General features: G+C 32.1%; 1 protein-coding gene across 2 annotated transcripts in view; it reads right to left on the bottom strand.

The window, feature by feature from the left end:
- The window catches only part of LOC134695529 (mucin-2-like), a 136,186-nt gene that overhangs the window by 74,751 nt on the left and 35,473 nt on the right, over positions 1-25,962 (bottom strand). The window contains exons 12-26 of one of the 2 annotated variants that reach the window (XM_063556809.1): positions 24,579-24,723; positions 22,663-22,782; positions 17,862-17,913; positions 16,930-17,276; positions 15,790-15,906; positions 14,829-14,880; positions 10,094-12,511; positions 9,447-9,565; positions 8,549-8,619; positions 7,714-7,877; positions 7,013-7,121; positions 6,517-6,536; positions 5,558-5,693; positions 4,481-4,644; positions 2,368-2,444 (exon numbers count right to left, since the gene is read on the bottom strand). In XM_063556809.1, coding sequence (XP_063412879.1) covers positions 2,368-2,444; positions 4,481-4,644; positions 5,558-5,693; positions 6,517-6,536; positions 7,013-7,121; positions 7,714-7,877; positions 8,549-8,619; positions 9,447-9,565; positions 10,094-12,511; positions 14,829-14,880; positions 15,790-15,906; positions 16,930-17,276; positions 17,862-17,913; positions 22,663-22,782; positions 24,579-24,723 — 4,111 coding nt within the window. The remainder of the gene's footprint in view (positions 1-2,367; positions 2,445-4,480; positions 4,645-5,557; positions 5,694-6,516; positions 6,537-7,012; positions 7,122-7,713; positions 7,878-8,548; positions 8,620-9,446; positions 9,566-10,093; positions 12,512-14,828; positions 14,881-15,789; positions 15,907-16,929; positions 17,277-17,861; positions 17,914-22,662; positions 22,783-24,578; positions 24,724-25,962) is intronic. The other variant, XM_063556808.1, reaches the window with a different exon arrangement.

Genomic DNA, 25,962 nt, shown 5'->3' on the forward strand with positions numbered 1-25,962 from the left:
ATGTACATATTCAATTTCTGGAGGGATAATAACATATTGATTTTTTAGGTTGAAGGAAAATATCACCTTTTTTTCTTTTTTTTTCTTTTCAACGACGGTCTTCTCCGCTTCAAGATATCTTGTTCAAGTTAAAGTTTTTCCTTAATGAATTTGGAAAAAAAATTATAATTGAATCCTCGTTTCAATGTTACAACATTTGAGCAGTGATTGGTGAATGCAGAATTCACGTGGAACACCAAATTGGTGAATTGAAATGATACAAAGTTTATATTGAGTAAATTATGGAGACATCCAAGGTCAAAACTAACAGACATGTGCCGCCCTTGTCAACCGAAATAATCACTGTTTAATTAAATATCAACTACATTAAAACATGATTTGTTCTTTTCGTTTTCCAAATTTAACCAGGACAGCTAGAAGCACAACGTCTAAAAGATGAAATGTGACTTGAATTCTATCATTTTCTTTATAAAAAATTGAAAAAAAACATGCAATTTGGACTCTATAGGAAAGTTTTATCATTGTCAATGATTGAAAGCAATAAAATCAATAATGATCTCATTTTATTTTTTTTTATTTTTGAGACGAACCTTGCATTTTACCTGTCGTAGTCGTTCTCAACTGTAGGTGTCGAGAGATGTTGAAAAGGTTTAGTAGTTCACGAATAGAGACTGTTTAAATTGAGTGGCTTTACTTCTGACGTAAATGTCGTTCGGTATGATACAAATTACGACTAAACTTATGCTGAGTTCACACGTAATTCGAATTCGATTCGCATTAACTAACTCGAATTAGTTTAATTCGCATTCGAAACGTTTTACGTCCTAACGTCAATTCTAATTCGAATTACAATGCGCGTCAAATTCGCGGCTTTACTGTCTAAACGACGTAAACTTTTAATTCGTATCAACAAAAAAGTATTGCTCATTCGAATTAGCCAATTCGAATCAATTCGAATTAAAAAAAGAAGTGTGTGTGTGAACGCGATTAGCGAATTCGATTCGCATTCGAATTAAATGTCCGTGTGAACGAGGCATTAAAGTATCATTAAAACTTTATTAAAGAGATGTCAAGCAGGAAAAAATGTCTATAAAAAGGAAATTTATATGTATACATCAAATACTTGCTTTGTATGAAATTTTTTTTTTTAATACTATTGTATTGTTCCGCCATAAAAGCCAATTTATAGAAAAGACTACTCAATTATAGCATAAAAATTGTTTGAATTCGGTTGCAGTGAAAGTTTAGCATATCGCTGTAGACATAAACTATAAATGGTAATAACAATAACATGAATAACAATAACATGAATAACACACCTATAAATGACAATAACAATAACATGAATAACACACCTATAAATGGCAATAACAATAACATGAATAAAACACCTATAAATGGTAATAACAATAACATGAATAACACACCTATAAATGGCAATAACAATAACATGAATAAAACACCTATAAATGACAATAACAATAACATGAATAACACACCTATAAATGGCAATAACAATAACATGAATAAAACACCTATAAATGATAATAACAATAACATGAATAACACACCTATAAATGGTAATAACAATAACATGAATAACACACCATTAATAGCAATAACATGAATAACACACCTATAAATGGCAATAACAATAACATGAATAAAACACCTATAAATGGTAATAACAATAACATGAATAACACACCTATAAATGGTAATAACAATAACATGAATAAAACATCTATAAATGGTTATTACAATAACATGAATAACACACCTATAAATGGTAATAACAATAACATGAATAACACACCTATAAATGGTAATAACAATAACATGAATAACACACCATTAATAGCAATAACATGAATAACACACCATTTTAAAAGAACCACTGTGTTTACATGTATGTTGTCGTTTGTTTTTGTACAGTGTTGTAGCAGTTCATCGTTTCTGTTGTTCCGTTGTTTTCCTCTTTATGTGTTTCCCTAGGTATTGGTTTGTGACCCGAATTTGATTTCACTTAATCGATTTATGACTATTTAACAGCAGTATACTTTTATTGTCTTTATTAGATCTCTGAACCCGATAGTTAACTGGTATGTATAAATATGATCAAACGGAGTTCTTTCGTTCGGCAGTATAGCCAATGCTAAGAAAACTTCATTTCCACTACTCGGATAAAAAAATGTTAGAGACGCTACATACTATGCAACTCTGTCTGCGACAAAGAACCCTAGCAACAATTATTTCAGGTAGCTATACGTGTGTTCTGCAAGATAAAATATGTCCCTTTCAACATACTCTTTCCCTGCTACACACCACATTTCCCGCCCTTAATTGTTTTAAACTATATGACCTTACCTGTCCGTTTGAAGTATATGAATTTCTCTGTCCTTTTTGTTTGTATTCATTTGTAGATTTTTTACTTTGACCAGAAACTACAAGTAAAATAAAATAATTGAACATGTTATAACATATCATTTGCTTTCAAAAAGTACACTTTCACGTCATATTCTTAAGGGGGCTCCTGGGTATAAATATAATTTTTTTTCTAATATAGGATTTCGCTATATTTTTTTCAGAAATGAACTTTATCATATACTTAAAAGAAAAATTAATTAAAAAAATGGGGTCACCGTTCATTTAAGCTAAAATCTGCCTCTGGAAGAAGCACACATTTTTGTTAATGTCCTTTTTTTCTGTTGAACTTATAGGAGAAAAAGAGGAAATATCGAAATAAAAAAATAAAAAAATAACCTAATATAAGAAATCGCTTAAATTTTACAATTATTTAGTTTATGTGCAGCTTATTTGAAAACAATAATAAAAAATATAGGTCACCGATGAGTTGCAAAGATATTTTAAATTTAAGGCCAAAAAATGGCATTTTTTCACCAAAGGGAGATAATTTGGAGCTTTTTCAATTTTTAAAGTCATCTGGGGCCAAACTAAATCATTTGTTGGGGTTGTTTTTTGTACCATATCATAAAGTAACAACTAATGGTGTAATAAATAAAATTTGTAATGAAAAAATAAAGGTTTAATTTTTTGCTAAAATTTTTGTACCCACGAGCCACCTTAAATGATAATAATATACAAATTCAAGCCACTATTGACGCTTAAATGTGTTTAACATGTCCATTCTCTGCTTTGATAGATTAAATTTTATACAATTGAAATGATTTATTGGAAAAACATTGGCAATACCTTGTATCACAATTTTTGTTTCTCAAAGACCCGTTATAGCACATTATATGTTGACCTCAAGTTTGCACCTGGTTTAAATACCCTTCACGTCGAGCATTTCTCCCTTATTGGACCCCATAAGTTGTCCTTCTCTTTTAGATAATATACCGTTATATTTAAGACCAACACAAATAAAAAGTTTTTCTTATTTTTAGTCAACTTTTACTTTGATCTCTTTTCTGTATTGATCAAAATTCAATTATGACATTTTTTCAAGCTTTCGTCTGAATAATCTATTGCTACGTCACGTAAAAAGACGATCGTGCCTAATAATGTAACAGAAAATGAACACATCTTCTAACTGATCATTAAAGAGGTCTAACACCCAGATTGCTTATCAAATATCGTCTGAGAATTATAACGGAAACATATTCTACGACCGAATCTCGTTCAATAAAATATTTCCCATCTATAGATAGTTATTTTTTAAGTATTTTAAATGCACGGCAAACATCAGATTTTCAAATATTAAAATTTCTCGACGGAGAAACATTGTATCAGATTCGATGCAGTGGCAGAATACATACGTATAATTCAAACGACATACATTTTGCAGGTTGGCCACAATCCTTTGAAAATTACGGCATGCGAGAAAGTCCTAATCTAACGGCAAATTTTCAATGCTATAATTTCTTGTTGCGGAATCGAGTTGGATAGATGATATCATCATGATCATGTTGGTGTGATAAATTTTCTAGAATGTCATAAAAGATAGATTTACCAATCCGCTTTTTGGGAATTTTCGTTTTTTAATACTCTTCAAATTCGTATTTGATTCAAGTGCTACTGATGATACTAATGCAGGCGAAACGTGCAACTGGCGTACTAAATTAAAAGCCTGGTAACTTTAGCGAGTAGTCATATCTCCGAACCAGAAAATATTATATTGCTTCCAACCTGACCAGACAATAATCCTATTCCTAAAATTTGAAGTCTTTGGTTTGACGTAGTAGGTGGGCAAACCAATAAAAATTCACTAGAGATAACCATGCGACAGAGAGACCACGATGAAATTGACTTTTTAGTTGTAAAAAATCTTCTAAAACGTGATTAACTTACAATTTGACTTTTTGCCAATATATGACGTTCTTTCGATATCTTCGTAGGACTTTAATAAACGATTCGTTATCTCAATAGACCCCCACTAGAGATAACCATGCGACAGAGAGACAACGAAGGTTGTTACTTTAATGTTGGTATACAATCTTTTAAAACGTGATTTACTTACAATTTGACTTTTTGCCAATATGTGACGTTCTTTCGATATCTTCTTGGGACTCAAAAGATCCATTATCCCAATATCCTCCAAAGGTTTGAAAATCTTTTCTCCCAAAACTGTTAAACCGTTTGGCCACATTACTAGCGAAAAATCTTTCTTCTATAGGAAGAGGTCTACAAAATAAAACAATCGTATATAAACATGAATACTGATTACAGAAAAAAAAAAGAAAAATAACAAAAATACCGAACCCCGAGTAAAATTCAAATCGAAAAGTTCCTTATCAAATGGCAAAATCGAAAACTGAAACACATAAAACGAATGGAAAACGATTGTCATATTCTTGACTTGGTAAATTAAAAGGCATTTCCTTATGTAGAAAATGGTGGGTTAAACATGATTTCATGGCAAGCTATCAAATCCGTCACTGAATCACTGTAATGCGCTTATTGTCTTCAAAATTTAGTATTTTCTGCAACAATAATAACTTATGAATTTATCTTACGTTTACGAAAAACATAAAACCAATCTAGAAAATTATTCATATAACGGTAGGGAGATGAGATCTAATTGCAAAATAGAGATCTATCCACCAGAGTTGAAATGAATGATTGTTAGCATTTAAATGCAATCGTACAGCCTTCAAATATGAGGAAAAAAAACATACCGTATAGTCTGCAATAAAAGGCCCCAATTAATTATACGAATTTTAAAAAGCTTAATGTGTATTTGAGACACAATAGATAAGCGTTAGTTCGATTAAAAGATACCATTAGCCCAGAGTGGTGTGAATGGTATCTCTTTAAAAGTAAGACAATACTTGGTCATGTTTTATGAACAATGTTTCATAAACATTAAGAGTACGAAGCTTTAAATCACATTGTTGAACCAAATCATTATCGTTATGTTTTGAACACTTCTTTTTGTTTAAGGTAACACCGGAAGAGACAAAAACTATTGCACTCTGACAGATACTGTTATAGAACATAACTTGAAAATTTAGAAAAATGTATTAAGCAATGATAATATAATAGAACATAACTTGAAAATTGAGCAAAAGCAAACCTTTCAATTTAATGTACCCACCTGTCTTGATCCTCTTCTATATATTTTGTTTTTGTTTTTTGTCTTTTACAACAAATACATAGAAGAATAGTAAACACGAAAAGTAAGAAAACCATCGGTATACCAACTGCTAATCCTAGTATCAAACTGTAATTGTCTACAAAATAAATAAGTGAATGTTAATATTAATTGAATATTAGATCATCCTCGGTTTTTGGTGGGGTTAGTGTCGCTCAGTCTTCTATAATGTTTATCGATACATGTTTTTTTTGCAAGACAAAATGTGTCCCTGTTAACATACTCTTTCTCTCTGACACACCAAATTTCCTGCCCATCGCTTCTCTTTTATAAGTATTTGCAAATATTTTTTTCTCTGTTTATAACGTTTCATAGTTTCAAAAGACCGTGTTGAATAGTACAAGTTTAAATCTTTAATTTTCCATCTATGTTAAATACCAGTCCTTGATGTATCAATTCAGTATAGTTATCTTTGCGTTTTTTTATGTGCATGTATTACGTATCACGTATTTTATATTTTGTGACTAAAAAAAAAAGTGTTAAAGTATGATGATGAATTTAAATAAAAAAATATCTATACACCATACGACATACACAACACAATGTTTTTTCCCTTCTTAATCTTTTATATATCTTGTCGACTTTTCTCCTCTTTTTTTTTCAATTAAAATAGTGAAGATTAAAAAAAAGGAACTCACTATTTCAACTTTGTGTTTGTCACATATAGAAAGAATAGAGAGAAGAAGCAACAACTTTTAAGTAGAATACTCTTACAATATAAACATAAGAAAATATGGTATTATAGCCAAGAAGACAACTCTCTACTATAGACCAACTGTCGTAGAAGTTAATAATGGGTCACCACACGGCCTTAAATAATGAGCATAACCCATACCGCATTGTAAGCGTTTGCTCCACTTTCTAATTGCAGATTCATGCTTCTCTCTTAAAAAAAAACGTACCTGTTTCTGTTATCAGAAGTCTACAAAACAAAAGTAAAGTCTTGTTAAAAGGACAGGCGAAAAACTTTCGACTTCTTTTTTGGTTTTTATTCTCCAAAATGTTTTCTTTATTTAAAAATTCCAAAAAGTTCTATTACAGGTCTTCCTGATAAATGTTATTGTATAAACACGAACAGACCGCCATGAACGTATGTTTAAAATACTATTCCGTGGTTGGTACTGCTTCTTACGGATTGATACTCGGGTTCAAAACCATTCTGATAGACAATTTTTAAGTACCGTTAAGATTTAAATTGCAAATTTTATGTGTTTTCTCCTAGTTTAATAATTAAAGCGATTTGACCTCTACAAAGGTAACACATCTCCGTGTAAACTTCACCTCAAAAATATTTTTTTATGTAGATTATTCAGTTCAAGCATATCTAAAAATTAAGGAAAACAAAGAACTACTAAAAATAATGAAATACACATTGCAGATATCAGCCATAATACTTACGCACAGTATGGGGCATCAGTACTAGCATTAATACTACAACTATAGTCATCAGGACAGCTGTTAATTTGGTTAAATGCATCACACAAGTTATCGCCTGAAGTGACAGTTGCTGAAATTGAAATTCAGAAATTAAATGATAATTGGAAACCATATAAAAAATAAATCTTCTACAACTTTGTCCATATATTGCTCTGTACGAAATAAATAAATTTTCAATTTCCAACATGCAAGGCAAATGGGCGCTATTATGTCACAACAATTTGTCTAGAATTTGTTTTTTTTTTATTTTCAATATAACTTTATTTAAACTTCAGTAACGATGCTTACTTATACAACAGAGAATATGTACCGGAAACAATAGTTAAGTCCAAGAAGTTACCATTTATATTATATGATCATTTGACCTAACAAGAAGCAACACTTAAATAACATGTAAAAGGGGTCTAATAAGGAATATGCAGTTGACATCAGATATTTGATATTATTGGTTAAATTCATGTCAATAAAAGATATAGATACGGTGTATATATGTATTTAGATTAATGAGTAGAATTTCCGACCTTTTCTTATTGCATTTTACGTATTATGAATTTAAAACAGTTTTTGAATAATTTCTTTAATTTCTTTATGTTTACTTTTCAGAAAACAACGAATCTTAACTGCATGTATTGGATATAATTCTTATCAAAATCTAATTTTACCTGTTTGGTTATCTAATGTAACAGACGATGTCTCTGCCTCAACTGTTTCATTTCCTATTGTTAAGTTTCCAGTTCCAGTGGTTAAGTCGTAACCAGCCGCAATGACATCACCAGGAGAAGGTTCATCTAGATAAACCTCGTACTCTGGTATCAAGCTACCAGCTCTAACGAAATAATGAAGAAATAGATAATTTAGAATGTATCATAAAAAGTGAAAACAATAATATTAATATCATTAGAACAAACACGATGATGCATGCGTTGTCGTTTTAATCATAACATTAATCCATATTCAAAGTAACAGGAACAGTTTAACGAATCTGAATTGCGTCCATTTGTTACAACTCATCACTACCAATCATCGGGCACAATGTGAATTTATTTGTCGAATTTCATTTTTCAAAATGTTGAACAAAACAAAAATGTTTTGTTTGTTTTTCATCAGAAACCATGAAATACATTCACATTAGTTTTTTTTCTGACGAAATTTAAACAAAGCATTTGTTTTATTCAAAAGTTTGAAAAAATTATAGTATCGGCATACATGAAGTGAATGACTGACAAATCCGGAAGTTGCTCACACGTTACAACTCATCACTGTCATGCTGCTTGAAGCTCAACATCCTTACAATTTCTATTCGTGAGGTCTCTTCATTTGAATGTTTTGAAATTCTAAATAACCGCTAAAACCCCTTACTGATCTGTACGTAATCATGCCCGACTCATAGAGTTTCCTTGGAAGTGTAAGTACGTATACGTATTGAAATATTTTACTTGAAAACGTTGATAAACTAGATTGATATTTATACGTCAATCTAATGTAATATATTCTTACCTTATTGAAATAAGAACTATTCTCCTAAAGGAACGTCTACATGATCTAGATCGTCTATAATAATTCGTTAGCTATAAAAATATGAAGGATAAATATTAAGATAATGAAAAAGGTTATCTTTATGATTACATATAAGAATATTTTAAAATGGTTCTCTACCAACACATTAAATACAATAGTTGAAGGCAGGTTTACGTTGAATGCCGGATTCGTATAATACGTAAAACTCAACATTTTGTGAATCAAATGGTTGAAACGACACAAATTTTACCCAGGAAATTGGTAGCAAGTTATATATAAGAAAAGTGATTTGCCATGGATTTGGCAGTTTAATTTCGACTTGTGAGTCTGAATGTCCTTTATGTATCTTTCGCCTTTCTTTTGTAACGATCTATCAAATAAATGATCCAATGGGACAAAACAACAGACGTAGAAGAAAACTAGAAAATACATTTAGAATAAAGGAAAACCGACAAACAGGTCCATTAAATACCCCTCAAAAAACGTAGAAATCAAGTAACGTTAATCTCACCAAAACGGATTTCTATACGTAATGGGTTTTACTAATTATTAAAGGCCATATAGCGACTAAAAAACGTTCACACCTTTGTCCTTTGGACTGAAATTTATGAAAGTTTCATTGGCAATCATACCACATCTTCTTAGTTTTATTTTTTTCCAAGGTTTTCCTGTTTGTCATGTCAGGTTAAATGTCTCTGACAAGGTGGTTGCTCTCTCATATTTGATATCGTTTATTGTTTTGTCATAAATCATGTCATTGTTTTATCTTTGAATAGTTTCACATTGTACAGATGTCAAGAAGGCAAAATTCCTTTTCAATCCCTTAAGATACTTATAAAAATTCATATGGTTAGAATTTATATCTTAAATTTCTTACCGCTATGAGAACCTGGTTGAAAAGACGTCGATATCCTGGAGTAGTTGTATCGGTAAGACTGATTGTAACTGTAATCCTAATCCGAAGTCTGCATCTGTATCTATACTCGATGGTGATAGCTAAAAGAGAGACCATACATGATGATACATCTTGCCGATTATCAGTTAATAAATAAAACAGGACTGTAATGTAATTGAATACTGTTAATTTAGAAATTTTAACGATGTTTTGATTTACTAACATTTATGATGGTATAGGTTTCGCAAACATTCAAACTCGCATTTAAATTTTCATAGCATTATTTGATTTCAGCATCTCTTAAAATTGCAATAAGCAATATCGCATTTTTGTTTTGTCTTACAATTGTAATAAGAAATGCAACAAAATATTTTTGAACTTTCAGTCATACTTTGGAGGTTTGACGTAAAAACAAGTTCCAGTCAATCAATCAATCAATCTATCGATCAATCAATGGATATATAAATCTAATTATCTACACTTTAATCGATAAGGAGTCTGAAATACTGTTTCTTTAAAGGAAATTTTGACATTCTTTTAAAAACTATACTTAAGTGAAATTGCCTATGAAACTAATTATTTTCTTCGACATCTATCTTTAACACTCATCTTTACATTTTTATACTTACAAGGTTGAGATGTTGTAGTTGTGGGCTTAGTTGTCGTTGTCAGCGTTGTTGTCGTTGTGGGCGTTGTTGTCGTTGTTGTAGGCTGAACGGTAGTGGTAGTTTCTCCAGTGGTTGTTGGTTGAACTGTTGTTGTTTGTCCAGTTGTTGTTTGCTGAACTGTAGTGATAGTTTCGTCAGTTGTAGTAGGCTGAACTCCAGTAGTAGTTTCTTCAGTTGTTTTAGGTTGATCTGTTGTGGTAGTTTCTTCAGTTGTTGTAGGCTGAACTGTTGTCGTTTGTTCAGTATTTGACGCCTGAACTGTAGTCGTATATTCAGTTGTAGTAGGCTGAACTGTTGTTGTCGTTTGTTCTGTTGTCGAAGGTGGAACTGTAGCTGTTGTTTTTTCTGTTGTTGTTGGCTGAACTGTTCTAGTTTGTTTAGTTGTTGTAGACTGAATTACAGTAATCGTTTGTTCAGTTGTTGTTGGCTGAACTGTTGTCGTTTGTTCAGTTGTTGTTGGCTGAACTGTTGTCGTTTGTTCAGTTGTTGTAGGCTGACCTGAAGTTGTCGTTTGTTCATTTGTTGTAGGCTGAACGGTTGTAGTTGTATCTTCAGTTGCTGTAGGCTGAACGGTAGTAGTCGCTTCTTCAGTTGTTGTCAAATGAAAAATAGTTGTTATTTCTTCAGTTGTTGTTGACTGAACGGTTGTAGTTGTGTCTTCAGTTGTTGTAGGCTGAACGGTTGTAGTCGTTTCTTCAGTTGTAAATTGAAAAGTAGTTGTTATTTCTTCAGTTGTTGTTGGCTGAACTGTAGTTGTTGTTTTTTCAGTTGTTGTAGGTTGAGCGGTTGTAGTCGTTTCTTCAGTTATTGTTGGTTGAACTGTTAAAGTCGTTTGTGCAGTTGTTGTTGGCTGAACGGTTGTAGTTGTTTCTTCAGTTGTTGAAAGGTGAACTTTGGTTGTCGCTTGTTCAGTTGTTGCAGACAGAACGGTTGTAGTCATTTCATCAGTTGTTGTTAGTTGAACGGTTGTAGTCGTTTGTTGTGTTGATGTAGGATTTTCTGTAGTTGTAGTTTCTTCAGTTGTTGTTGGATGAACGGTTGTAGTCGTTTCTTCATTTGTTGTAGGTTGAACTGAAGTGGTAGTTTCTTCGGTTGTTTTTGGCTGAACGGTTGTAGTCGTTTCTTCAGTTGTTGTTGGCTGAACAGTTGTAGTCGTTTCTTCAGTTGTTGTTGGCTGAACGGTTGTAGTTGTTTCTTCAGTTGTTGTAGGTTGAACTGTAGATGTTGTTCCTTCAGTTGTTGTTGGCTGAACTGTTGTAGTTGTTTCTTCAGTTGTTGTAGGTTGAACTGTAGTTGTTATTTCTTCAGTTGTTGTTGGTTGAACGCTTGTAGATGTATCTTCAGTTGTTGTAGGTTGAACTGTTGTTGTTGGCTGAACTGTTGTAAATGTTTCTACAGTTGTTATAAGTTGAACTGTAGTTGTTGTTGGTTGAACGGTTGTCGTCGTTTCTTCAGATGTTGTTTGCGGAACGGTTGTTGTCGTTTTTTCCGTTGTTGTTGGTTGAAACGTAGTTGTTGTTTCTTTAGTTGTTGTTGGCTGAACTGTCGTAGTTTTTTCTTCAGTTGTTAATGATTGAACGGTTGTCGTCGTTTCTTGAGTTGTTGTTGGCTGAACTGTTGTAATTGTGTCTTCAGTTGTTGTGGATGGAACCGTAGTTGTTATTTCTTCTGTTGTTGTTGGTTGAACGCTTGTAGTTGTTTCTTCAGTTGTTGTAGGTTGAACTGTAGTTGTTGTTTCTTCAGTTGTTGTAGGTTGAACTGTAGTTGTTGTTTCTTCAGTTGTTGTAGGTTGAACGGTTGTAGTCGTTTCTTCAGTTGTTGAGGGTTGAACTTTTGTAATGGTTTCTTCAGTTGTTTTTGGCTGAACTGTTGTAGTTGTTTCTTCAATTGTTGTAGGTTGAACTGTAGTTGTTGTTTCGTCAGTTGTTGTTGGTTGAACGGTTGTCGTCGTTTCTTCAGATGTTGTTTGCTGAACGGTTGTAGTTGTTTCTTCAGTTGTTGTAGGTTGAACTGTAGTTGTTGTTTCTTCAGTTGTTGTAGGTTGAACGGTTGTAGTCGTTTCTTCAGTTGTTGTAGGATGAACTGTAGTTGTTATAACTTCAGTTGTTTTTGGCTGAACTGTTGTAGTCGTTTCTTCAGTGGTTGTAGGTTGAACTGTAGTTGTTGTTTCTTCAGTTGTTGTAAGCTGAGCTGTTGTAGTTGTTACTAACGTTGTTGTCGTAGTAGGAGTAGTTGTTGATGTTGTTGTTGTAGGTGCACACGAGGCACAGCATTCAGTCGGTACACTTACACAATTATTGGGTGCTTCCCTGACCATATCTTCACAAGTCCAACCATTGTTAAAAATTACACCTTTGCGATCTCCATAGAGACAGGTCTCTAAAATTGCAAAAAGAAATCTAATAGGAATGATAAAGAAAACTTACATTGCAATAAAGCACTATGCAAACTTTACTTGTATCAATATGTGAGAACTACAGTTACATTTCTTGTTAAATAATTTCAATAATGTTTACCGAATGCGATGATAATGGCAAGGAAATTAAAGATTTTGACTTCTTTTTCAAAACTAGAAAATATAAACAAAAGCATGATAAATAAAGGCAACAGTAGTATACCGCTGTTCAAAACTCATAAATCCATGGACAAAAAACAAAATCGGGGTAACAAACTAAAACCGAGGGAAACGCATTAAATATAAGAGGAGAACAACGACACAACACTAAAATGTAACACACACAGAAACGGACCAAGCATCAGACAAAATCCCACGAGAATAACAAATATAACATCAAAACCAAATACATGAATTTGGGATAAACAAGTACCGTGCCACGTCTTATCGCAATGTGAATATACACTCAAAAATAAGAGAAAACAAACGATGCAACGTTAAAATGTAACACACACAGAAACGAACAATAATATAACAATGGCCATATACCTGACTTGGTACAGGACATTTTTAAAGGACAAAATGGTGGGTTGAACCGGGTTTTGTGGCATTCCAAACCTCGCACTTTAATGGCAATGTTAAATATAACATTGAAATGACAACATAATATTACAGGACTGCAATACAAATAAATAGGAGAACGTATTAGACAAAGAAACACATGATTAATAGATAGCAAAAAGCATCAGGTTTAAAACTCAATACGCCAAAAACGCGCCTCGTCCACACAAGACTCACCAGTGACGCCCAGATATAAAAGATCGAAAGTGAAAAAAAAGTACAAAGTTGTACAGCACTGAAGATCAAAAGTTAAAAAAGGTTGTGTCAAATACGGCTATGTTTTATGCTTGGGATAAGAACATCCTTATTATTTAGAACAATTAATGCTATTGCAAACAGTAAATTTTATCAAATGAATATAAAAGATATACATAATGAAACTGAAATATTAACTAATTACAGAATCAAAACCCGAATACATAATGCAAAGACCAACACAGAATAGACACACCCGACTCAGTCCAGGCTTTCAACGCAATAAATCATAAAAATGACGTCACATACGAAGTGGTGAAAAGGCACAAAAATTACGTCACATTTGAATTTATGAATGTCCAGTTTGTTATGAATCCAACTTCAAACGTAAATTATCGTACAGATTACGTTTAACAAAATCAAATCTAATAAATGAAGGCGGTGATTAATTTTTCTTTCCATAACACATAAATATAATAGAAAAGACGTCAACACATTTGACAAAGTCCGATGAGAATTACAAAATATAACATTAAACATTTAAACTTAATACATGAATTTGGGATAGACAAGTACCGTAACACGTCTTATAGTAATGAGAATTCACACTCAGTAAAACAGTCACAATCGGGAATAAGTCACGTTTGGTAATTAAAAGATTAGACGACATAATGACAAACCACAATCTACCATGTGGTAAAAATGTCCTCAGCTAGTTTGGTCAAAAACACAATAAAATTTTTGATATCTTTGGATTATTTTACAGCAGCAAGACATCTTATATGAGATACGGTAGGAGAATAAAGAGTAGAAAATTCTAAAATAAACAATATGAGAGAGGCAAAAACATGAAAGGCGTAAACAGAGTCAAAATACTGGGCTCAGGTAGAGAGACATGTCTTCCCGATGAAGCCTTGTGAACAAGTACGACAAAATTCTGCTCAGTGTGTAGGTCTAGTACAAAAGAGAGGCGAAAGATACAAAAGGAATATTCACACTAATAAATCGAAAACAAACTTACAATGCCATGGCAAAAAACAAAGAGCGACGAAAAGATAAACAATAGTACACAAAACTGAAATTTAGAAAACCAAAGTCTGAACAACAAGAACCCCAACAAAACCAGGAGTTGTGTCAGCTGCTTCGGAAGCAGAAGGTTAAGCAGATTTTGATTCACATGTTGCTCCCTTTGTGTTGCTCATGTAAGTACAAACGCGGTGAAAAGACAAATTTGGTCGGTCTCATTCGAGGACGGTATAGTGAATACGACAATCGGAACATATATGTAGTTTACCGTACAACAGATATTCCATAACAGCCAAATCGTGATGGCGTCCGTAAAATATTCGAAGGGATGATTTCAACTTCACCACTTGTAAATTTTGAATCAATATACATCAAATATTAGCCACTGGACATTCAAACCAATGCATCATCATTTCCGTCGTCTATTTATTCAATATAAAAAAAATAGTCTGCACTTACCGTCTCCAACAGGGGCACTTGAATCGGACGTGCACACTCCAGATATACACCACTGTAACGAAATACTTAAATGAATAATGATGTTTTGGATATTGATTAAAATTTTTATTAGATAGTCAAATCCAAATATTTTGTTTTTTAATTCAGATCACATTTAAAAGAATTATCACTGTCTTAATTGGTAGATTTTGGATCATAAACCGTGCCAAATAACAAATGTGTAAAATTGCATATGAATGTATTCGAAAACTACATTTTTAGTGTAGTTGAAATCTAATCGTCGTAATGCAATTAATTACATATCAGCTATTATCCTAGGATAACTTTATTCCTAAGCCCTCAGTTCAGTAAACCATTTTTTTTTTTTGACAATGACCTTAGGCCAAAAGTTAATTTCCCAATAAATCACATAGAATATACCGCTGAAAGATTTACTGAGCTTTCCACAAATGTAAATGAACTTTTCTTCGTATTTTGTGGGCAAAATAGAATTAGAATATTGTTATTTGTTTAATTGAATTATCTTTTAAAAAACATAATGCTGCATACACTACCATATTGTGCTGTGCTTTTGTTACTATTCCCTATCTTGATAATTTTGATTGAGTCTGAAGTTAATTAACATGTGATTTGTACATAGTAGGAGACGATTTCCCTGTCCACGAAACATGTTCCACTCAGTTTCCCCTCTTGTTTGTATATAAATTTACGCGTTCTGAACATCGATTAACTACTGTTGGCACATCTCTACGGTGATGTTATATCTTTGTATGTTGCAAATGAAATTTTGCACTGAACTCGTTGTCTTTTTGCAATTGGTCATCATGTGCTAACATATGTAACGGATTATTTAAATGTTTTATTCATATTTTACAATAGTTCAAAGAAGAGAGACAATTGAAAAGTTACCTACTTGCAATTTGCGCCTATAACGTGCTAAGATATGATCGTAATGACAAACCTTTTGATTTCCGCAGAGTGTGTAGTCAGTACCACTATATTGGTAACACGTATTTGTATTTGGTTCAGCACAGTAAAGAGTTGTACATATTGAAGAATAATCTCCGTTGTAAAAGTACTGAAATAAAAATAATTATCATACACTGAACATTCGAAACACTTAGGTTTTTCTACCATCAGGCTGTGTTTGGTGGTACTTGGTACAAAATTTTGTAGTTGTCGATTGTTACTTGTCTTCAACTTTGTTTTTTTATTTACTCTTCCAACTGTTTTTGTTCGAGCGCCACTGATGAGAGGTATTTAGACGGAACGTGTCTCTGTCGCACAGAATAATTAGCCTGGTATATAATGAGTTTTTATAATACAGAGCAGTTCTTGCTAATATCAAGGTCTTAAAAGTAATTGATTTTGAATTGTGTATTATAACAACTCAATTATAGCTGGAAGTTGGGTCTATCATTTTGCCCGTGTAGTCAAATCTAAATTATTTGTCCAACTAAGACTTAATGATATAAAATCAATTCCATAACACAGATATCCAAAATCAATCGTAGTGTTTTGACGTCATTTTAAAATTCTTCAAGATAAACGTTGACATTTTTGCTTAATCCCAATACAGATATTCAGAAAATTTCGTTGTTCAAATGTCCCAGCTTAAGACTTTAACTGCAGCGAGGTGTGTCTTGAAGGAGAGCATAGTTTCGGTTGGATATTTTCTTATTTGGATTTTAACTTTTAAGTCTACGATACTCTATAGTCCATTATGTAAAAAAGAGGACAAAAGTGCGGATTGCTACATTTACTATTGCTTTTATTCTTCACAATATATGATTTTGCCGGAAATCGTATGCTCCCTTCTGATGATTTATCACAAAATCTCGAGAAAAAGCGGACACATGAAAGGTTTACTGCGCATACTCGAAAATAGAAAGTTAAGATTTAATAAAATGTTAACATCTAATATAATGTTTTCCTCCCGATGCAACGAACAACGTTCGTATGGTAGGTGTACACGAGACAAACATTCAAGAAAGATAAAGAGAAACATATATAATTAGAAATATAACTAATTAAAAGCTCACTGCTACAAATACAAGATCGCGTTTATATACTTATAAACTTATTTACAATATAGACTCACCCTACACATATTTGACCCTGTACCTCGATTTTGTACACACTGCTGATCGGCATCATTGACCTGGCTTTGCGTTGTCGTGGTTGATAATGCAGTGGTAGTTGGTCCGGGGGTTGTAGTAGTTGTTGACGTGGTTGGTCCAGGGGTAGTGGTTGTTGATGACGTAGTTGGTCCGGGAGTAGTGGTAGTAGTTGTCGTTGTTGTTGACGTTGTTGTTGAGTCGGAGCAAGAATAACAACAAGATTGACCAACATTTTGACAATAAAAAGCTTTATTTTCAGTAACCAAATCAACACATGTTCTTCCGTCGCTGTATATTGCACCCTTTCTATCACCATATAGACAAGTATCTTAAAATTCAAATCATCGAAGTTTTGACTGACAACCATGTTTGAATGCAATAAAGATACTTTTCTGACAATTTTTATTTAAAAATGTTTTATTTTGAGTGTCTATCTGTAGATTTCTACCTCTCGTTTATCCATCGCTCTTTTTGGAATTAGTTTTTGTTTTGTTTTCATTATTTGAATCTTATTATCGAATCATGAGATTTGAACAATGTTAAACTTCTGTTGACTAAACTTAACAACAAATTCTTCAATTTGTTTTATTAAAAAGTTGTTTGATGAAGATTTAAATTGTTTATGTATTTCCAGTTCAATGGTAACATACACATTCCTTGTTCGATCAATATTTTTTTTCAAGCGAATTTTGCATTCTGTGTGTGTTAATTTTAATAATATAATTTGAAGTGAAAAATTCAGTGGGAAACAATTTTCAAGTTTCGACTTAAATTAACCTTTTTAAATATCTTGAAAAATAGAAAATTCTATATCGGTAGCTTAAAGATTTGTTTTCAATTTCTTTGTTTTTTTGTTGAAATTTTCAAATCCTATGAATCATATTGCAATCGTGCATAAATATTATCAACTTACCATCTCCAGACGGTGCATTGACATCAGACACACATACTCCAGTTTTGCACCACTACATATAATAAATTAAGTACATGTGTAACTATAGTATCATTTAAAGTGGTTTATCTACCATTTTCAACTTTTGCAAACAAATTGCTCTTAAGGATAAAAAAAATGCATTTTCTAGCGATTCGATTAATTCATAAAGTCGAACACGTTAATATACATTTACGGAATTATAATTTTTATATCACGGTATCAATAAGTCGAACACGTTAATATACATTTACGGAATTATAATTTTAATAACACGGTATCAATTTTACTGCAGCAGTTGAGCATTTCGACAATTCATATCTCTTCGCTGCTGCTTGAGGACAAAATGTTTGAAATTCCATAACCTAGAACAAAAAACTTAAAAAACCACAAAAGAACTACATGCAAAGCCAAATCCGGATAAAAAGTGTAAGCTTTGCACGAGGAAGATACTTTCCTCAATGTGAAATGATTTTCAAATGTTCATAACAGAAAATGGTTATAACATAATGTCTATTGTTTCATGCTAAAAAAGAGCTGATAAAACCTAAATAAACGACATGCCAAAACCGGATAAGAATCCAAAGTTTAACAACTATTTGTTTTTACATGCGAAGTACGAAATACTGGCTACTGGGATGGTGATTCCCTCAAGTACTGAGCATATCATTTTGCAGAAGATCGTACATTTACTTACGAGAAGTTTTGAATTACAGTTTTATGACAAAACAAGAGATTTTTTTTTATATTTATAAACTTGTTCTTTTCTTTTCTTACTGTTATTTTCAATTTTTAACATCTTTAGCAAAAATAAATAAACTTAACACCTATATGCAAGATATTTATAAACTTGTTCTTTTCTTTTCTAAGTGTTCGTTTCAATTTTTAACATTTTTGACAGTTATAAATAACACTTATATGCAATTACTGATAAGTTTTTGGTAATGTTTATTTAATGAATAACATGCAACAATAAATTGTATAACAGGGAGTACCACGAAGGAACATTGTATGTTTGTGGATATTTGATTTCGTGGTTTTGTAAAGTCTGCATACAAGCTTATAGAAAATTTACACTCTGTGGAACTTATAAATTCATGGTTCGTCTTTTGACACGAAATCCATGAAAATTAGTATCTAACGAATAATAAAGAATCCACAGTATGTATTCAATGAATAATGATCACACAAATTTCCACATGAACAGATAAAATTGTGTAATCTTATTCTAACAGGTGCTCTACGACATTTAACAAAGCGACGAGTTCCTGACTCTAGCCAGCCCAATAGTCAGCACTTCTTAATTGACATGAATTATTATTGATATGGTCGTAATCATAAATTAACTGTTTACAAAACTTTGAATTTGTCTACCCCAGGACTAGATATAACCTTAGTTATATTTGGCAAAACTTTTCGGAATGTTGGTCCTCAATGAGTTAATGATCTTCAAGTTCGTACTTTATTTGGCCTTTTTAACTTTTTTATTCAAGCGTTACTAATAAGTCTTTTGTCGCACAGAATATTACGTCTGGTATCTTTGATATATATGAGTTTAACTTTGCATTCACCTTACTTGAAAAAAGTTATCGATGTTTTCTTTTAAAATGTTCACTTAAAACACGCATTTAGTTAAACTTTTCATCTTAGTATATGGGTTTTAAATTTAACATGTGGTATTTCACATGAGTAAAAAGACAAAGATAAAATTGAGAATGGAAATGGGGAATGTGTCAAAAAGACAACAACCCGACCACAGAACAGACAACAACAGAAGGTCACTAATAGGTCTTCAATGCTGCGAGAAATTCCTGCACCCGGAGGCGTGCTTCACCTGGCCCCTAAACAACTATATAATACTAGTTCAGTGATAAAGGACGTCATACTAAACTCTAAATTATACACAAGAAACAAAAAGTAAAAATAATACAAGACTAACAAAGGTCAGAGGCTCCTGACTTGGGACAGGCGCAAAAATGCGGCGGGGCTGAACATGTTTATGAGATCTCAACCCTCCCCCTATACCTCTAGACAATGTAGAAAAGTAAACGCATCACAATACGCACATTAAAAGTCAGTTCAAGAGTAGTCCGAGTCCGATGTCAGAAGATGTAACAAAAGAAATTAAACAAAATGACAATAATACATAGATAACAACAGACTGCTAGCAGTTAACTGACATGCCAGCTACAGACCTCAATTAAACTGATTGAAAGATTATGTCTCCATCATATGAATATCAGGCACAATCCCTCCCGTAAGGGGTTAAGTATCATACCATCATACAATATATGAGAAGAGCATAACCCGTGTCATGCCAACAACTGGTTTTAAAATAAATGTGTTTTATTCCGATGCTTGTGTGAATGTGTTTAATCATAGGCGTTGTTCTATTTGCTTAGCTCATAGACTTTAATCTTTATAACAACAAACAAATTACAAATTAAAATGAAATTTTTTTGAAATATAAACGTTAGTTTTATTTTCTTTTGATTTGTATACAGTAAAATAAGTTTTTGATATAAATCTTAACCATATGTTATCCATGCTGTTGTTACAACATATTAAGTAAATATTGTTCTTTAAGCTTTTGAAAAATTTATAAGCAAATACAATATGAAAGGTCGTAGTTTTATCTTTATTTCAATATTTATGTTACAATGGACGATTTCAATTAAGATAGGCTAAAAAGGGGATTGTATAAAACTTTAACTTGTTCATGAGTAAATACCCACCTGGTATGTTATAATATAGGGTTATTGCATGAATATTGGGGAATATTGTCCCGAGTAGAATTTAATATTGCACGAGCTTGCGAGTACAATATATGTTCTACGAGGGACAATATTCCCCAATATTCATGCAATAACCCTTTTATTGTATAGCAATATAATATTTGAAAGTATAAATTGGTATAAACTGACGGTTTGTCGTTGATGACGTCATGAATTTTGAAGATTTATTGCACTAGTGCAATAATAGAATTTATTGCACGCTAACGTTTGGTTACTTTCTGTGGGAAATATTATATTGCTATACAATAACTATACATATTGATAAACGATTGCATATTTAGTAAAAAAAAGAAGGTCACAAGGAAAGTAAAATGACTGGTCATCCCATGGTCATGTTACACTGTATCCTTCTCGTACAAAGATGATTTCTTGACCGTGTTTGGTTATAATTTTGATTTTTTGCGGTTATATCAGCTCTTTAAAGTTCATATTAGTATTTGATTTGCAAATAGTTTGGCCTAAAACATCACCGAAGGGGCATTTATTGTCGATATGCGCATCTAGTGCAGAAATGTTGGTAACGTTTAAAGTTAACACAAGCCAAAATAAAAAAATAAATAAAAAAATAAAATGTTTGCATATTTTTAACAGTAACGGTAAATGAACCAATATGTATTTGTTCAAATTAATTGGCGAATATCGAATGAGTGGTCTTAATCATGATTAAGATAAAATTGTAATTCTTTCAACTCGCGTAATTGTGATCTTTACGAATCAGGGACAAGTAAACGTGAAATAAGACCCACGAAAAGTCGTAGCAATAGAAATCGCTAAAAAGACCCTTTAACATTATCATAACATCAGTTAGGATAAACAAAATGGTCTATGAATATAGCAATTCGGCACACCTAGGAAGATTTAAGTGCAGATGTAAAATATCGGAATCCTCAAAGGTTTATCGATTGTAAATGTAAAATGCAATGTTTTCATGAGAGCGCCAGCAATCCGAAATGTAATATTTACCATTTTATATATATATATATGATAGAAACATTGAAAAGGTAACAATTTGCATTTTCTTTACGAACAGTCGAGTGAAAGTTGCTCGTTTTTTTTTTTTTACTAATACGACAGAATTAATCATTAGTAATAATATTGCTTTGAATGCGTGTTACTTTTTCCTTCAACCATGAAATTCACTTCCAATAGAAATACATATTTTCCTTTGAGTCCAAATGTGGTAATTTTAAAACCATAAATTTACAACCCTCGAACCAACGGTGTATTTACAAATCATGAAAATTGATACTAACGTTAAAAGGTTACCTTGCATACCATTCAGTCATACCTAAGTTATAACTGTGCTGAAGAAACATGGCATACTATTCTTTTTTATGAACGTAACTTAGATATCAATGTATTTGACACAGGTGCATGTCATACCTAAATAAAGGCATTAGTAGTATACCGATGTTCAAAACTCATAAATCGATAGAAAAAAAACAAATCCGGGTCACAAACCAAAACCGAGGGAAACGCATTAAATATAAGAGGAGAATGACGACACAACATTAAAATGTAACACACACAGAAACGAATTATAATATTACCATATTCCTGACTTAGTACAGGACATTTTTTAAAGAAAAAAATGGTGGGTTGAACCTGGTTTTGTGGCATTCCAAACCTCCCGCTTTAATGGCCATGTTAAATATAACATTAAAATGACAACACAGCATTACAGGACTACAATTCAAATAAATAGAAGAACATATTTGACAAAGAAACACACTAATAATAGCTAACAAAAGGCACCAGGTTTAAAATTTAATACGCCAGAAGTGCTTTTCGTCCACACAAGACTTACTAGTGACGCTCAGATACAAAAGTTTGAGAGCCAAAACAAGTACAAAGTTGAACAACATCGAGGACCAAAAGTTCAAAAAAGTTGTTAAGAGTTAAGAGTAGCTCGATCTAGGTCTTTTTAACCAATCATGTGTTCTGTACAGAGTAAAGGGAATACACGTGACTATCTAATTATTACATACCTTTTTATTACCACAAAGCGTTCCATCACCTCCTATATTCCCATTACAGAACCCGTTACCAGACGGATCAGCACACCATAACACCGTACACACAGTAGAAAAATCACCATTATAGCGATCCTGAAAATAGTTTTTGTAACCTTGTTTTCATTCAACCTTTTTAAAATACAAATTACCCAAATCAATTTTTAAAGTTAAACCTTTGAAACAGTTGAACTGAAGTGTTTTAAATAGAATGTAAATATGTAACAATCCCTTCCCTTACTGAAAAATCAGCCTTCTGGCGAAATGTTGCGACTGACTTGCCGCAAACACAGCGGTAAGGTTGCGGCAAATAGTTTGCGGCAACTTCACCGCGACTTTTTACCATGCAAATGAAGGTTGCGGCAAGTCTGCTGCAAAGTTTGATAGCCTTGTTTAGTTTGTGGCAAACTTCTGGCGACTATTTGTGGTGAACCTCTGGCGAACTTTGATAGCCTTATATAGTTTCTGGCGAACTTCTGGCGACTTTTTGTGGTTATCTTCCGGCAAATTAAATATGCTAATGATGCCTTGTGGTTACCTTTCTGTTAATTCTTTTTCAAAACTGTACGTCTCATTCAAAACATGCACATATTGGGATTAAAATTAAAATTGTATTAATTATTATGACCAATAATTTTATTTACCTGCTAATCAAAATTTCATTTTTAAAGAAAGAGAGAAATATAAATTGTGACCACAAAAAAACAAAAAAACAAAAAAACAACAGAAAACTAAATATATATATTTTAGAGGTACTTGTATATCTATTAATTTAATAGGTGCAGAATTCAAAATAAGCTGATTAATTTCTTAACAGATTCATATGTATCAAAAAATCAAGAACAAATCTGTTTTTATAATGAAACGGGGATTTAGGCATGACAACATTTATTCTACATATACCAATTAAGCATAAAATTATATAAAAAATATTAATCAAATGTGGTTTAACAATAAAGTATTACAATTTGTTTAACATATAGTCATATTTGTTTTAATTTGATCAAAGATATAAGTATTATTTTTCAGTAACATTCATGAAAATGTTCCAAATTTTACAAAAAGACAAAAAAATGGTAATTACACATTTTTTTTTATGTTAATGCATATATCAAATTGCAGATTAGAAGACAATACCTGCAAAACATCATTATCCCAAAAGTTTAAGTTTACAGTTGTAATGATATTATTTAAGGCCAGTAAGGGAGTAACACAATTTTTTTTTTAAATGGGGGTTGTTCTTTGGACAGAAGTTTTGTACCAATAATAACAAATTAACATGCACAAAATTTCTAAAATGACTTACAGAGAGATGATCAATGATGCATGGCCTGTTCCAGGAACTAATTGAATCATATATTACTGAGACATCTATTATATATAACATCCATTTACTTTTAACTTGAAAACACCAACATTATAACTTCCCTCTTATTTCAAATTTAAAGAAGCAGGAAGTTGGTTTTTAGTGCATGGAGCATGCTTAGTATTGGATATAAGCTTCATATAATGGTAAAGGCATGCTATAAAGTTTGCAAACTTGGAGCCTGCTGTAAAGTCTGTTTACAAAGTTTCTTCAGTTTTAAAAAAAATAAGATCTTGCGGCAATCTTGCGGCAAACTTTTGAAAATGTTCACCAAAAGGTCGCTGGTAGCAGCGAACACTGGTGAACATCTTTCAGGTCTTCTGTCGAACTGGAAAGATTGCTGCAGTGTTAATTGTGTTGCAGCAAACTTTCTCTTTTCATAAGGGTTGTCAAATTTATAGATTTCTCTTTTTCAAATTCCTTATAAAAACGTATTTAGTTTCAATTTAAAAGTTGTATTTTCTGGGTCCGAGAACTAAACCCTTGAGCCTAATATAGGGTAGTGGCACATATCGTTTCAACCTACATTGCAGAAAGATGATCCACTTCCACGTATCTGTACACATTGTTCATCTGCTGAAAATACTTGTCCTGCTAGTTGTTGGTCATAAGGTGTTAGTCCTGTAGGGTCAAATCCTGAACTTAACGTCTTCATACAATTATTTCCCACTCTGTAATATAGATTTATCTTTATTCATTGTAGGCATTAAAATCATAAGAAAGAGTCTCCCGGTTTAATTTTAAGGGGGCTAATATAATTCTTTATGAGTGCGCTTCAACAGATTCATTCATAAGAGAAAACTATATTCCTCCAAACCAGCTTTTAAATTCCCATATTGAGCAAAAATTCTTCTTTCGTATTCCAATTTTGGAGTGTTTGATGAGGCAATATATAATATATTTAATGTAAACAATATTTTTATTATAAGTTGCAGTTTAAATTGTTTTAATACAGTCCTAAAACTATTGTCAACTAAGTTCTTTATAGCGACCTGTGTTCTTGTTTGTTACGATTATTTGATCTTAATAAAAATTAATGAATTAAGGTTTATGTACCCTTCTGTAGCCATTTTTGTACGAATTTTTCAAACCTCAATTGTATCAAAACTACAGATATAATGAATAATAGAGATGGGCCATTTAGTACATATTCCAAGGGGAAACTTGATGCAAAGCATTGTTTTTAACTGTTTCGTTGCATTTGATAGAAAAAAAGGACTTTGTGCCAAATAAATCAAGATTTTTGTAGAAAATCTACAGCCTTTAATACAGAGATTTTTGTTTTAAAATTTGAAACATAAATTACTCACTAGATTTTCTATGATGTGCTAGTGTTTATTTTTTACAAAAAGTTCTAAGCAACCTGTAAATTCCAAAACACCTCGTGCTGAGTCAATAAAGTCGAGCGCACCCTAAAAGGTGTACTTGATTTTGACCATACTTAAATTTGTTTTAACCAATAACTACATTTATAAACTTGTTTTAGGAAATCAATGCTAGCACTGTATGCTATAATCTTATACCTATCAGTCATCAAATCGCCAAATATGAGAGTACAAGGATAAAGGCTGTGGATTTTCAATACAAATCTTGATTTATTTGCCACAAAGTCCTCTTTTTCTATTAATGCAATGGAACAGTAAAAAATAATGCTTTGCATCAAGTTTCCCCTTGGAATATGTACAAAATGGTCTATCTCTATTATTCATTATATCTGTAGTTTTGATACAATTGAAGTTTGAAAAGTTTGTACAAAAATGGCTACAGAAGGGTACATAAACCTTAAAGAAAATCATGTACATGTATATACCACAAAAATTGAAAATGAAAAGCGTATCTAGAAAAAAAAACCATAAAACAAATGTACAAAAAAGAAGAATGTTACTGAGGACACGAATGGCCCCGCTTAA

This window comes from Mytilus trossulus, chromosome 13 (genome assembly GCF_036588685.1).
Source record: "Mytilus trossulus isolate FHL-02 chromosome 13, PNRI_Mtr1.1.1.hap1, whole genome shotgun sequence".
Taxonomy (NCBI): domain Eukaryota; kingdom Metazoa; phylum Mollusca; class Bivalvia; order Mytilida; family Mytilidae; genus Mytilus; species Mytilus trossulus.